General features: G+C 35.3%; 1 protein-coding gene across 1 annotated transcript in view; it reads right to left on the reverse strand.

Moving 5' to 3' along the window:
- Positions 1-765: 765 nt before the first annotated feature.
- Positions 766-12,755, reverse strand: part of LOC128500531 (L-selectin-like) — a 49,755-nt gene continuing 37,765 nt past the window's right edge. Inside the window, exons 6-11 of the mRNA XM_053469700.1 lie at positions 7,798-7,983; positions 7,162-7,347; positions 5,582-5,758; positions 2,533-2,661; positions 1,487-1,502; positions 766-873 (exon numbers count right to left, since the gene is read on the reverse strand). Of these exons, the coding sequence (XP_053325675.1) occupies positions 858-873; positions 1,487-1,502; positions 2,533-2,661; positions 5,582-5,758; positions 7,162-7,347; positions 7,798-7,983 (710 nt within the window). The 3' untranslated portion in view covers positions 766-857. The remainder of the gene's footprint in view (positions 874-1,486; positions 1,503-2,532; positions 2,662-5,581; positions 5,759-7,161; positions 7,348-7,797; positions 7,984-12,755) is intronic.

Genomic DNA, 12,755 nt, shown 5'->3' on the forward strand with positions numbered 1-12,755 from the left:
GAAGAATATTTTGACTAAATTGTGAGTAGAAAAACAATGGAAAAAAAATAAACATTGATAAATGCAAAGAAACATAATTAGAATAAAAATGTACAAAAGTTTTTTTTTTAAAATCAATAGAGTTAAAAACATTGCTAAAGATGTGTTCTTGTACAATACACTTGGTTGCGATTAATTTGCATTACTATGTACACATATTCTAGCTAAATAACATAGTTCTTTGATATAATATTACTAATGTTTTCCATTGTTGGTTTGTTTATATATACACGTTGTTTTGTTTAAATTATCATCACCACGTTATATTCAAAATACAGGACTTGTAAAAAGGAATGCAATGCAGACAAATCCTCAAACAATTTATAAAAGTTGTACATTTGTAAAATAATACAATCATCTGTTCTTCCTAAGTCAGCTATTGGATGTTTATACCCCATAGCTATTTAAATCTGCCTTTATATTATGATCAATACACAGAATACATATTTCTCTTCTATTACATCTCAAAAAAAAAGGACACTTTTAAATAAATTATTTGTCATGCAATTCCCAGCATCGGAGTTGCCCTAATATATGCCATATATATCTGCACAGTGACCAGGGCATACAAGCAATAGCCAAAATTTATAGTGTACACAGCCAATCCATGGTTTTAGACATTTTTTTCTCTGTGCTTAAATATAAAGAATGGTAGACATGCATCTAAATGTTGACTGCATTAAGTTGTATTGATATGTAATTGAAGAGCCAATATTAATTTAATTGTATACCTCATTCACAAAAAAGCCAGAATAAAAAAAGACATATAGTAAAATCTTGATTTGAACACTCTCATACGTGGAAAGCTTCTAAATATTTTAATATGCGCTGTTCCTGAAAGAAGAATTAAATATAAAAAAAAAAATTAATATCATTGTTCATATTTAGAGCTATATAGAAACATAAGCTGACAGTTCTTTATTTGTCTTTGGTGTGTCTGCATAAAATATGCTATAAATAGTGTGGTCTGCTGAATGCACGACTACACAGATGCTGCTTGTGGAAAAAACAAAGCTGTTTTACAGTTCAGCTTCTTGCTGACAGCAGTTTTCCCCATACAAACAGTTAATTATTTCAAAACAAACATATCCCACACATTTAAAATTAAATTATTTCTCTTCCTTTAGGATTCTAATGGGAATGAGAATGATATAAAATGAAGTGTTTTCAGATTGGCAAACTAAAACAATACCTTGATTCAGTATCTAGGTCTGTCTTAGGTTGAGTTTGCTATTATAAAACATATCCAACCCTCCTAAAAGAAAATGTTTTTGTTTTTAAAAAGTTGTATTTAAATGTAACATGCAGAAGTGTAAATGTATTTTTTGCAAATGTATATGATATTCTATTACTGTACTTTTGATAAATTCAGTGTCTTATTGATATCAACTCACATGTACAAATTTAATACAAACAACTTAAAAGTATAGATGAATTATATACATACCTTTTAGTTCTTTTAGCTAAAAGAAAAAAACACAAAATACTACATTAGACAATTATATTGTTGTTATCAACATTTTCTGTCTCTTATATGAGCCCTCTAAATTGACTATTTCATAACAAATACAATTTACATTTGCAAATTGCGGGTTTTGCTGGCTTTTGTAACCTTTCTGTAGTTGATTGTATGTGAGTGGTGTGTGATTTTAGTATGGTTTTAGTACATTTGTTGGAGTGTTGCAAGTTTGCAATTGTTAGACAACTTTCACTTGCAGCTCAGTGATGAGACCTCATTGTGAGTGACTGCAGGTAAGGATGTATGTGCTGGATGATTTCTGCTTCTCTGCACTATACCATGGATAAAGTTCAATATGTGAGACTGTCTTTCATAAAACTGTCACCCATGTTTTATATATTGTTTTAGTATATAAGCTTTGTTTTTTCCACCTCTAGCTTCAGACTCTCTGGGGTGAACTATTCCATACTTTGGAACCAAATATCTCCAAAAGCTGCACTGATTGCACTGGCAAAACAAAGCCACCCACAGCCCAAACATTATAATTTATCCCTTGCTGGTCCAAAATTCTTCAAAAGGGGCCAGTCTCATGAAGGCACAACAGGGTCATGTCATGCAATGTTATGTGACCCCACATTAAAAGTGAGGCTTCTAACACAGTCTGTGTAAGAAGCTAGAATAAAGGCTCTGGGCAAGGTAAAGGGTATAGGGATTGCGTAAGAGGGACCAGGGTAAGGTTGTAAGGGAGGGACGGAGTTTGTTGGTATGTATGTGTGCTAGAGTGTGTTAGCATGAGTGTTAGAGTTTGTGTTAGAGGGAATGTGCGTAAATATGAGCATGTGTTAGTGTAAGAGCTAGTAAGTGTGTATTGTGTATGTATGTATGTATGTATGTGTTAGCATGTGTGTACATGTGTTAGAGTAAATGTGTGAATATAGTATAATAAAAATAAATAAATAGTAAAAGGTGTATATGCAGCCTACGTTTCATAATTGTACATTCTTATCTTGCAAATATTGATTATTAGAAATTACCTTTTTTTCTATGACGGCTAAGAAGGCATACAGCAAATGTGAGAGTAAACATGGTTCCAGCTGTGGCTCCTACAATTATAAGCAATATTTTTCCAAGGTTTGATTGAGGGTGCTGATAAGTCCTCATACCTGAAAATTGAGTAGATATTACATAAAATACATTTAACAGAAACAGTATGAATTAAAAAATTCCTATGCTATGGTATTCCTTAAAGCAGATCTGTCTCCCCCCCCCAATACTACATTTTTTATCTCTACACACTCAGTAAACAAAAGTAATGGTGCTAACAGATTGAAATAAGCAAGAAAATATTAAATATATGTGTGGCACAATTATTGGCACCCTTTTAGTCGTTACTTTGAGCTGTTATCTTTGCAAAAGGAGGTAGCAGAGTCTTCTCCTGTAATGCCTGATAAGGTTGGAGAATACATGGCAAGGGGTCTGAGACCATTCCTCCATACAGAATCTCTGCAGATCCTTCAAATTTCAAGGTAGACACTTTGAACTCTCTTCTTCAGTTCAACCCAAAGATTTTCTATGGGGTTCAAGTCAGGGGACTGGAATGGTCATGGTAGGACCTTGATTTTGTGGCCAGTAAAAAATTTTGCGCTGATTTTGATGTATGTTTTGGATCATTTCCTGGTGGAAGATCCAACCATGGCCTATTTTAAGCTTTCGGTCAGAGACAGTCAGGTGTTCATTTAATATCTGTTGATATCTGTTGAGTCCATGACAAAAAGTCCAGGTACTCTGGCAGAAAAACAACCCCCAAACCAGCCACCACCATATTTAACAGTAGGCGTGAGATACTTTTCCATATGGTTACCTCTCTGTGCCACCAAACCAACCTCTGGTGTTTATTGCCAAAAAGTACTATTTTGGTTTCATCTGACTATAGAACCTGGCCCTATTTGAAGTTCCATTAGTGTCTGGCAAACTGAAAGCAGCTGAAGACACAACTAACTTCTACAATTCTCCAACTGTGATTTTCTTTGGTCACTTGAACCATCCTCTTCATAGTGCTTTGAGACAATATAGACACACATCCTCTTCCAGGTTGATTCATAACATTTTCAGTTGACTGGAGCTTTTTATTTCCCCTGATTGTGAAATAGGCATTTTCAATGCTTTTGCCATTTTCTTATAGCCACTTCCCATTTTGTGAAGCTCAACTACCTTTTGCCGCACATCACAGCTATATTACTTGGTCTTACCCATTGCGATAACTAAGGGAATTTGGCCTAATATTTATACCCATGTGAAACAGGATGGCATTGTTGAACAGTTATCTGTTTTTTTTCACAACCTCCTTTGCTCATAGTTACCAAGGTTGACAATATTAAAATATTATACCTTCTTGTATTGCTAGCACTTTCCAGTCTCCACATGTCAATGTATGAATTCTTACACCTAAGCTTCATCACTTTTACTCTGCCATGTCATCCCTCATCTGCTTGGCACCTTCCTCAACCTGCTCCAGTTTTAATTCTCTGTTATAACTAGAACCTATCTCCCCTGTTCCCCAAGGCCGACCTATCAATGTCAAGGCTACCTATGCACTTTAAGTTCAGAGACTGTCTGCTGTGGTAGATGTGGCCAACGGCTCGATATGCATGGAGGCCTGCTACATTTTCATGCTCACATAGCTAGTAGACAGCCAAATTCAGCTGCTGGCTACGACCTGCAGCACAAATTCTGCTTTTGGAGTGGCAGATCGGTTTAGTGTGTGATTTGCCTAGTGTGCCAGATGATCAGCTTGCACCTGTTCCCTGAACATATTCTTCTCTTCATCCCAAGCACTTTCCTCTTTTATCAGTCCCCCCACACCCCCTTACATTTTCATTTCTTATAAGTACCATTCCCACCTTCTTATTCTAGCAATTGGGATATCTCCCATAAGTGTTCTTTTCTCCTAACCTCTTACCCCTGTATTGCTAGACTTTTCATAAAACACAATGAGAATGTCCACATACGCCACTATTCCCCTGCCTTTCTCACTTTGTCACCCTGGAGTGCACATTCCATGTGTGATAAACACAACCTATTTTTTAGTTTCTTCTGGTTCTAACTGAATGCTGGCTGTTTTTCTTTTGCACTACATCCCCCACTGCTCTCACTTACAGTGGCCTTCATCACACACACTCCCAGACCTTGTGACAGAATGGGCAATGGCATTGGTTTCCTCCCTTTTACAAATTCACCCTGCTCTTTCATGCTATTTCTCCAACTTTGATGTTTATGCTGACTATTCACTTGAGTAATTTTTTAATTTTCCGGTTATACTAGACAAAGTTTTATTTCTAAATTATAATATTAATGGATAATATATAGATAGTACACCACAAGAGGAAGCAGAGCTTTCATGTAACTAGGGCTGCAACTAACGATTATTTTAATAATCGATTAATCGGCCGATTATTTTTTCGATTAATCGATTAATCGGATAAAAAAATATTTAATAATTTAATGAAATGCCCTGCACCCACCCACACTCTGCCCCATCAGTTTCCCACCCGGCAATCATTCTCTCTCTCTCTCTCTCTCTCTCTCTCTCTCTCTCTCTCTCTCTCTCTCTCTCTCTCTCTCTCTCTCTCTCTCTCTCTCTCTCTCTCTCTCTCTCTCTCTCTCTCTCTCTCTCTCTCTCTCTCTCTCTCTCCATACGTACCTCCGCTACCGAATCGTTCCACTTACAACGTTCAACCGCAAAACTTTATTCAAATCTTCATCGTTCACGCGCGTCACATCCGTCATTACGTAACTTCAAGCAGACGGACACTACAGAGCTCTGCAGCAGAAACGGGGGAACGCCGGCGGAGGTAAGTGAAAGGAGCCGAGCGCTCCAACGACGAATCGATCACTCGATTAATCGATAACGGAAATCGTCGACAACGATTCCCGTTATCGATTATTATCGATTTTATCGATTCGTTGTTTCAGGTCTACATGTAACCTTTACAGATTTTATTTGATTTGATCAATCAAAAATGCATAGAGGGGTTGTGAATAAAAGGACATTGTATAAGAGTATTCTGTAAATGGAACACATACCTTCACATACAAGTACATCTTTAGACCACTGACCAGTCGCCAGACATATGGTTTTATTTGACATGTCCGGTCTTTTATCACAGGTAAACTCACATTCTGTCCCAAAGCTGAAGCTTCTCAATGGGTGTGAGCAATTTATAAATCCATATTCTATTTCCAGAGGCTTACACTGCACCACTAAAGATTGAGGATGAAAAAAAAACAGTAAACATGTAATACATGGTTGTGCTGATTAAAAACACTAAAACATGATTTTGATGGACAAAAACTTTTTTGAGCAGAAAATTTAACACAATACCAAAAATGCACAAGCTATTAGTAGTTTTGAATCTATGTTTTATGAATGTAATGATGTTAAAACTGGGTGACATTAAATAACTTATGGGAAGAAAATAACTGCAAGAAAAAACAATCCTGTACATTCGTCCGAGACAAGCTAAAACTGACACAGACTCCAAAATTGAAAAAATAATAGTATATTACAAACAATTTATATCTGGGAACACTAGCAAATGAGTTAGACCGTGAGTTCTAAGGGGCAGATACTTTTATTTACAATTCATTTATATCTACCCCTCTCCTGTCATTATGTCTATATGATTATAGCAGGGCTCGACAAATCCCAGGCGCCAGGTCGCCATGGCGACAGAGAATTTTGTCCTGGCGCCTAGGTGTTTGTCAGCCTGTTACATTCACAAAAAATTGCGCGGAAGCCCAGGCAGACCAGCAACAGCAAAAACGAGCCCCCACAAGCCCTTTGATGACTCCTGTAGGCATGGAAGCCTACAGCAGTCATCAAAGAGACTCCCCCCTGCAATGGCTGGTCTGTAGACCAGCAATTGCGTTCCAGCTTCCAGAGGCAGCTTCAGGGACGGGGAGAGGGTTCTTCGGTCTCCACATGAGTGTGGAGACCAGCCCCAACACCCCCCTGCTGCCCGATCGCTCCCTGAGAGTGACAGTGCAGAGTTAACCCCTTCAATGCCACAATTGTGTATGACACATTCGTGGCATTGCAGGGGTTAACATTTGTCCCCACAAGCTTGTGGGGACTAAATATCAGGCAATGCTATGCTCCAATGGAACATCAGCATTGAAAGAGTAAAATAATAATAATAATAATAATAATAATATTTTTTTTTTTAAAAAAAACAGCACTGACCTGAAAGTCCATGGTGCTTCCAGGTCAAATGCTGTGATTTTAACAGATCTTAACAGTGTTTAACAGTGTAACAGATCACTCCTGACCAACTGTTAGTTTAAAAAAAAAATCCTGGCTCCTAACTTTTTTAGCTGGCACCTAGATTCACAACAAATTTGTCAAGCCCTGGACTATAGTATCTCTTATATGACTACATGCATTATATATCCCCTTTATGTTACTGTAAACTGCAAAGAAATAAGGATATTTGCTTATGCTAGCACTATATGAATACAAATATGCATATACATTCAACAAAACTTAAGACATAAGCTATCTGTACATTAGGGGAGCTGAGATTGGATGCAAGTGGAATATTGGTGGATCCAGGAGAATGACCTGTGTTAACATCACTAATTCAGCTTATGAGAGACGCTCATACCTCTACACATTGGGGCAGGTTCTGACCATAGACCAGATGATCTACATACTGTTTTCTTAGAGCCTTCTAAGATCCATCCCTCTGGACATTGGAATGTACACGTTGAGTTATAACTGTTCTGAGCCCATGGATGTTCACACTTCATAGAGGCATTTCCAGGAGCTGTGAGATTTTCACATTTTACAGCTAAAGATCAAGGAAGTTAAAAGATGAAACACTATCAATCTAAGAAACTAAAAAAATATAATGGAGTGTACTGGGAGTAGTCACAAAATATGATTTTTATAAATGGCTTTAAATAATATTATTCTTATAAAAGTGCACTTATTAAATATCACCTTTATCTTAGAACTACTCTTATAACAAAATCATTTCTGTTAGCACAATAGAAAATAATTTTGCATTAGAAAAACAAGCTAATAACAGAAAGACTATAAACTATGCATAAACTATGTTGAGCACAAATTTAAAAAAACATACCACAAAAGGGAAAAGGTGATTTTATACTATTAGCTGAAATTGTATCACCACAAAATATGTTATAGTTATTTAACACTACAAACTGTAAAATGAGTACACTATAATACCATTGGTACATTTTTGTGGAGATGTTTTCATATAATTAAGGGCACTCACCTTCACATGTTGGAGTAGGCTTTGTCCACTGACCTGATGAATCACATGTTGTCACAGTAGAGCCATATAATTGAAATCCCTCAGAACATTTGAATTCACAAGTTGAGTTATAGCTGTACTCTGCCAGTGAGTGGTTACATGTGGCTAAGCAATGTTTAGGAATCCTGAAATCTTCACACTTGCCAGCTGTAAATCAGTGTAAATGATGATGTGGATGATGATGATATAATATTAATATACTAACACTACCACTATTAATAATAAATATTTTCTTAACTGCAAATATTGTCAATGACTTAAGCACAAAACCCCAAAAAGCAAAGAGAAAAAACTCTATACAACTGTTCATCTCAAACTTGTTTTGTGTGGCAAATCTATATAATTGTATAGTTAGTAGTATACATTATTTAAAGAAATTATGAGGCTTATGCATTCGGATTCGGATGAACTTTTTTCTACAAAACTTGCCAATTTCTTGTGTTCTTTCAAATCCCAAAAACAAAGAGGGCACCTGATGAAACAAACTAAAACAAAAAGCAAAATCCCTGAAATTTCGTTAAGATTCGTTCATTTGTTTGCCATGTTTTGGTGCCATTACAAGCAGTTTTGGAGCTTGTTAATGTTGGAGTCTGTGTCAGTTTTAGCTTGTCTCGGACGAATGTACAGGATTGTTTTTTCTTGCAGTTATAAAGTTATATTTAATTTTTTTAAATTAAACATTAACTTAATCCTGAGATAGTCCAACGACTCCTTTGCACAATCGAGATGGTATTGTTCATTAAGATAGATCTTTTGAGAAGAAGAAATGTATGCTGAAATCACCTGTTTTCTGAAAATTTAGTTTATAGTTTGAATACAAACTAAACTCTCGAATAGCTGACAGAGCTGCAGGGACTGATACCTCTGGGTTAGTCAAAGTAAGTATATCGTCTGCGTATAGTGTTATTTAAAAAAATTGTTGATTAATATTAACCCCTTCAATCTCTTGAATCTGATTTGAATCGCCAAGGGTTCAATTGTTAACGCGTAGAGTAAGGGGGCTAGCGGGCATCCCTGCCGAGTACCGTTGGCGATATTAAAGAATGTAGAATTTAAAGCAGGGCCTGTAACCTTAGCGGTAGGTATACTGTATAAGGCCATTGTGCTTGATTTAAAGAATCTCGAAATCCCTACTGCATCCAAAGTCACACTCAAAAAATTCCAATTTACCCTATCAAAAGCCTTCTCGGCATCTAGGGCCAAGAATACTGAGGGAGTGCGAGTATAGTGTATCTGCGCAATTAAATCTAGTAATTTCCGAGTATTATCTTCGCCATTTCTACCGCTAATAAATCCTGATTGATCGGGATGTATCAGATCTGTTATTACTTTGCTTAATCTCTTTGCTAAGATTTTAGAATAGATCTTTGTATCGACATTTATGAAAGAAATCGGCCTATAATTAGAGATAAAACAAGGATCCTTCCCGGATTTTGGGATTGGGCATATAGAAGCTTGGAGAAAATCTTTAGTAGCAGCACCCAATTCTCCAATCTTATTAAATAATCTCAACAAAAGGGGGGAAATCAAAGGGTCTAAAATTTTATAAAATATTGCTGTGTAGCCATCTGGAGCAGAGGATTTCCCATTCTTTAAGTTTAGAATGGCTTCTCTTATTTCACTTAATGAGAAAGGTCTATTGATATATTCTGCTTTTTCTCTAGATAGTTTTGGTATTGGGAGACTGCTAAGAAAAGATTTAATACGAGAGAGTGAAACATCTCTTGATCTGAGGTTGTATAAAGATTTATAATAATCTCAAAATGCTTCTGCAATTTGTGAAGGGTCCAAAATTACTTCCTTATTTACTATTAATTTTTTTATTCTATGTCTTGGGACTACTGACTTAATTTTATTTGTTATCCACTTATTCGGGCGATTGCTGTCATAATACCACCTCTGTTTAGTATTCAGGATAGTTCGTTCTAATCTCTCATCTAATTTAAGTTTGATCTCATTCTGAATTGATGTTATTTCTTTAGAAAGGTCCGAAGTAGGATTTAATTTATTAATACGTTCGACCTTTGCAAGTGCTATATATAGTTCAGCAATAGGTTTGCCTTTTTGTTTATTGATGAAGGCATCAGTTTTTATTAAATATCCCCTTAGTGTGCATTTAAGTGCCTCCCATAGAGTGGATTCTTGCACAGATCCATTATCATTTATCTGGATAAATTGCTGGGCTTCTTTAAGAAGATTTTGTTTATATAGGTCAGATTTTAAATTGAATTCATTTAATCTCCATCCCGGTCTAGTTTTATAATTAGTTTGATCGTTTAGGGAAAAAACAACAGGTGCATGGACAGACCAAGAAATGTTTCTAATATAGGAAGAGTGGCAGTTTTTTAAAGATGATAAATTAGTATAGACTGCATCAATCCTTGAATAGGATAGGTGTCTTTTAGAAAAAAAAGTAAAATCTTTTTCGGAGGGATGTTGAGTCCTCCAGATATCAAATAAATTATAATTTTCAATAAGTGTAGACAATCTCCGGGCCATAGTCCCTGCAGCTCTGTCATAGGATCTACTATCACTCGATCTCCTATCCAAATCAACATTTGGAACACAGTTCAAATCCCCACCGAATAATAAGATGCACCTTTTGACTTCCTCAATTCTTCTAATGAGTAACTTCAAAAATTTTACCGGATAGTCATTTGGGGCATAGAAATTGACCAAAGTATAAACCGTATTGTTTAGTTTACATATAAGTATAACATATCTACCTAATGGATCACATTCATGAAATATATGATCAAAATTAATCTCAGCAGACAGAATTATCACTGCACCCCTTTTTTTTCAGATGGTAAAATAGATGAATAAACAATGGGATACTTTTTGAATTTCCAATAGGTATGGCCCTTATGGTCCCAATGAGTCTCCTGAGCAAAACAAATCGATATTTTTCCTCTGACTAACATTTCATATAGATATATCCGCTTTTGAGGTGTGTTTAAGCCTTGAGTATTTAAAGTAACTAAATTGATCTTTACCATTTTATTTTTAACTTTACCCCATAGTGTCTATTCATAGTATTCATAAACAAGAAGTTGCCATAATCCATCCATCTACCACCACAAAAACTAACATAGTTAACATTCATACTCAAGAGATACAGCAATTTATGCATCTCCAGCTCTGATACCAGAATAAAATCAGAGCACAGTCAGGTGGAGGCGTAAGGGGGAAAGAGATGGGCGCAAAACTCAAGAATGAAAAAAAAAAAAAAAATTGATCTATATCGTCAGTTCCCAAATTAGTATACTCTAATGGTTAAATATTAATATGTCCATTGTGTATAACATCCATTCTAAATATGTTGTATAGTGTGCAATTGTGTAATCATTATGTGGTCATATATTCTGTGATAAAAGTAATATCATAAAATCCATAGTGCTCATGAGTCGACGATAATAATAAACTCTAGTACTTAAGTGCTTAATTTGTCGAGTGTATATAATATCCATTCTGAACATGCTATATAATTGAGAAATATTCTATAGTGAAGACATGTTTAGGATATATTGCAATAGATCAACAGTGTTAAAGCTAGCCATTTATAAGATAATAAGGTGAATCGTCGATTCTCAAATAATAGACTCTAATAATTGTCCAATGTGTGTAATATCCATTCTAAACGTGCTATGTAATTATATAATATTCTATAGTAAAATAAAAATAAAATTAAAAAAAAAAAAGAATAATATTAGATAAATTAATCTTTAGGATCATATCATAAACCATAAAATGATATTGCGATGAGCCAACAATATTGAAACAAACCATACATAAGATAATGAAGGGAGTTAACCATTCCAAAGTAAGATAAGCTCTAATAATTAAGTAATTAATTTGTACAATGTGTATAATATCCATTCTGGACGTGTTATTAAATTATATAATATTCTATAGTGGAAAAAAGAGAAAAAAAAAACCCCTAATGCTCTTAAGTCAGTATTATTGATACTATACATTCATAAGACAATAATATCAATTCCCGAAATTATAATCTTCTACAGAAAAGAAGGAAAATAATAGAGAGAGGGAAAAAAAAAATTTCCAGATTATTCAGATGGTTGATTATGGTTGATTATGCTCCTCGTTCTGTGATAACAAGGCTCTTGCCTTATCTGGATCTTCAAAGATGTGTTGTTGTTGTCGAAATATAAAGGATAGTCTAGTTGGAAAAAGCCATCTGTATGAAATTCCCATCCTCCTCAATATAGTTGTTACATCAGTAAATTTACGTCTACTGATTCTTGTTGCCAGAGATAAGTCCGAAAACAGCAGTAATTCTTTATATGGATCCAGAAATTGTTTGGCTCTAGCCGCCTTCATCAGTAGTTCTTTAATTTTAAAGTTATTGCAGCAAATCATTACATCTCTCGGTTTCTCCAAATCTGTAAAGTTTCTTGGTTTAGGCAATCTGTGTATGCGTTCAAATGGGAAATTTCCCAAGTTAACATCTTTAATTACTGAAGAAGCCCATTTTTTACAAAATAACTCTAGGTTATCATTAGAGATATCTTCAGGAATACCTCTTAAGCGTAGATTCCTCCTCCTTGAACGATCTTCCATTTCTGTTATTTTAAACTCTAAATTGCTTAATTCCGCTTTTGTTATCTCAGAAGTTGTCACAGGCCCAGATAGAGATTTCCTTGATATATTTGCAGCTTTGGGAGAGTAATATCCGCTTATTGAGCTCATTGCCTTAGTATTATGAGACTTTTCTTTATCTCTCTCTTTATCTTTATCCCTTTTAGGCGGCATTTGAGGAAATATATAGAGTAACCAGCAGTTTGGCTTAATTAGAATTAATATAATATTCAGAAGGTATTGTTCGGAGAGTATTGCTTTAATGCTCCAGATAAACAGAGAGAGTTAGTTCATAGAAATCCCAAAGCTACACTTTAAAT

This window comes from Spea bombifrons, chromosome 6 (genome assembly GCF_027358695.1).
Source record: "Spea bombifrons isolate aSpeBom1 chromosome 6, aSpeBom1.2.pri, whole genome shotgun sequence".
Lineage (NCBI taxonomy): Eukaryota > Metazoa > Chordata > Amphibia > Anura > Pelobatidae > Spea > Spea bombifrons.